The 2,546-nt window shown below is 53.7% G+C and overlaps 1 protein-coding gene across 1 annotated transcript; it reads right to left on the bottom strand.

Moving 5' to 3' along the window:
- Positions 1-1,709: 1,709 nt before the first annotated feature.
- Positions 1,710-2,297, bottom strand: LOC147985494 (uncharacterized). The gene is made up of 2 exons (XM_087541607.1): positions 1,946-2,297; positions 1,710-1,717 (listed from the first exon to the last, which is right to left on the bottom strand). Exons 1-2 carry the CDS (start codon positions 2,295-2,297, stop codon positions 1,710-1,712), a joined length of 360 nt encoding a protein of 119 aa, XP_087397733.1.
- Positions 2,298-2,546: the final 249 nt, after the last annotated feature.

The raw sequence follows: 2,546 nt of genomic DNA, 5'->3' as shown, positions 1-2,546 counted from the left end.
GAGCTCGATTGACTCAAGCTAGGTTGCTCCATAATTGTAAACAAAGACATGGATGGATAGAGCACTACAATAATAACAAAACATCCTCACTTATCATCCTCAAAAGAGGCACGAATCAATAGGAAACAACATGAACATATGGCATCATGAGCTAAACAGCTCCAGGACTTAGTGAAATTGCTAAGTCCCTGAAAACAGAATTAGCAAGTGCACCACTTTGCAAGCTTGCACTAGTCACCACACACATCACAAAAATACATGGGTTGCACCTATGGAAAGATGACAAAACCCTTAACAAAACAAAAGTAGAGCATCAGGGCATATCATGCACACATTAATCATGGCAAAAATGGCAAAAACCTAAATGGCATAGCAGATCTGACAATTAACTCAAGTAGCCATCTTCTAACAGAATTTCAGGCATCAAGATGAGCTCAAATGAAAATGATGCAATGGAATGAAATGATGTACTCTCTGAGATGAACATTTTGATATGCTATATGCATGAATCGGAGCTACGGATGCAAAGTTACGGGGCTACGAACATGTGCACTTGTACTGAAATTTCTGGGACTTCGAAGAAAAAATCACCCCGCGAGAAAAAAAATCAACTCCGGCGAGAAGAGGCCGGTCCTCCATCTCCGGCGACGGCGAGGCTCGAGCACGGCGGGGGGAGGCCGGGGAGCGGCCGGACTCCGGCGGGGCGGCTGGATCTGGCTCCGGGAGGCGCGGGCGGCGCGGATCCGAGGCGGCGGCAGCCGATGGATCGACGGCGAGGTTTCGGTGGCGGTGGCGGCGCAGCCGGCGACGAGGAGGTGAGGCCGGCGGCCGGCTCGGGCTGAGGAGGAGGCAGGCGGCGGCGATGGGCTCGCAGGGGCCCCGAGCGGGCCTCGCGGGCCGCGGCGGCGGCTGGCGGTGGAGTGCCACGTGGCGGGCGCCTATTGGCCCGGGGCGGCGGTGGAGCGTCTGGACATGTCCGTCGGTAGGATTTTTTTCCGGCGTGGCGCGGGGACGATTTCTAGGGTTTCGGGGAGGAAGGAGATCCGAAAATCGGGGGGGGGGGTGTTTAAATAGGCATAGAGGGAGCTAGGAGAGTCCAAATGAGGTGCGGTTTTCGGCCACGCGATCATGATCGAACTCTCTAGATGATGGAGCAGAGTTAGGTGGGTTTTGTGCCAAATTGGAGGGGTGTTGGGCTGCAACACACACGAGGCCTTTTCGGTCCCTCGGTTAACCATTGGAGTATCAAACGAAGTCCAAATGATACGAAACTTGACAGGCGGTCTACCGGTAGTAAACCAAGGCCGCTTGGCAAGTCTCGGTCCAATCCAGAAATGTTTAATCCCCACACACAAAAGAAAGCTAGAAATGACCACCGGGGGAGAACGAAGCGCCGGAATGGAAAACGGGGAAAATGCTCAAATGCATGAGACGAACACGTATGCAAATGCAATGCACATGATGACATGATATGAGATGCATGACAACGATAACAACACATGGAGACAAAGACCCGAACCCGAGGAAATAAATATAACTTAACGCCGGAAACGGCAAGAGTTAGAGTACAAATTGGGAAAGTTACATCCGGGGTGTTACAAATATACTACTAGTAATACTCACGCATCTTCTGGGCAACATTAAAGCACTTGTTTGCCATGTTAGAGCATCTCCAACAAAAGTGCAACGTGCTACGCTTTAAAAAGTGTTTATAGTGCTGAGATCGAGAAGTAGAGATAGAGAGTAGAGGATAGTTCTCAACATAGATATAGCATAGATAGATAAAAAAATAGATAGTTCAACTACTCCTCGTCATCCGACTCCTCCTCGGTGATGTCCTCCTCCGATGTCTCAATGTAGGCGTGAAGATACCGATCATCGTCGTATTCCCAGGGCAACGCTGCTCCTAGCCTCATGTTGAATTGAGCGTCCGTTTTTCGCGTACGCTTGTCCTCGCGATAGGTGGCTCGCTCCGCCCTCCTCTTCTCCCTCTCTGCCCTCTTTTGCACGTATAACTCGCGCTCATTGATGATGTCCTGCGGGAAGCGTTGGTGCCACAACGCTATGGCTTGCTTGTCCATCTCGGTGATGCCGAGATGGTGCTCCCGCCTCCAGTTGTCGCGACGATCCTCGTTGGTGATAAGCCGCGGCAGAGGCGCGAGCACCTGCGCCCGCTCCCGCATCGGCATGTTGGGGAAGTTCAATGTTCTATGAGGCCACCGGAGGCACCACGCCGCCGCATCATACGTGCGGGCGGCCTCGTTGGCGGTGTCGAAATTGCGGAGGCCGAGGCGCATCCTACAGAACCGGATCTCGGCGGAGAAGCCGCCGGAGGGGCGCGCGCGGACGCCGCGGTATCCCTAAGTTTCCCGGCGACGCGGCGGCATGGTGACACGGCGGCGGCGAGGCGAGAAAGAGAGGGGAGAGAGTGGTGGCAAGGCACAGGACGGTGGGAGGCCGTTGGATTTTATAAAGCGCGCCAGACACAGCGCGCCAAAACTAGCACGCGCCCGGCTGATTTTTCCCGCGCGCGCATGATTCTTTCC

Source organism: Triticum urartu, chromosome 2A (genome assembly GCF_056163025.1).
Source record: "Triticum urartu cultivar PI428250 chromosome 2A, HENAU_Tu73, whole genome shotgun sequence".
Lineage (NCBI taxonomy): Eukaryota > Viridiplantae > Streptophyta > Magnoliopsida > Poales > Poaceae > Triticum > Triticum urartu.
Note: the sequence above shows the minus strand (reverse complement) of the source record. Positions and strands in the feature narration are given on the sequence as shown.

Excerpts from the sequence above, each read along its gene's own strand:
- LOC147985494 (XM_087541607.1), bottom strand. The coding sequence starts at position 2,297 with ATGCGCCTCGGCCTCCGCAATTTCGACACCGCCAACGAGGCCGCCCGC.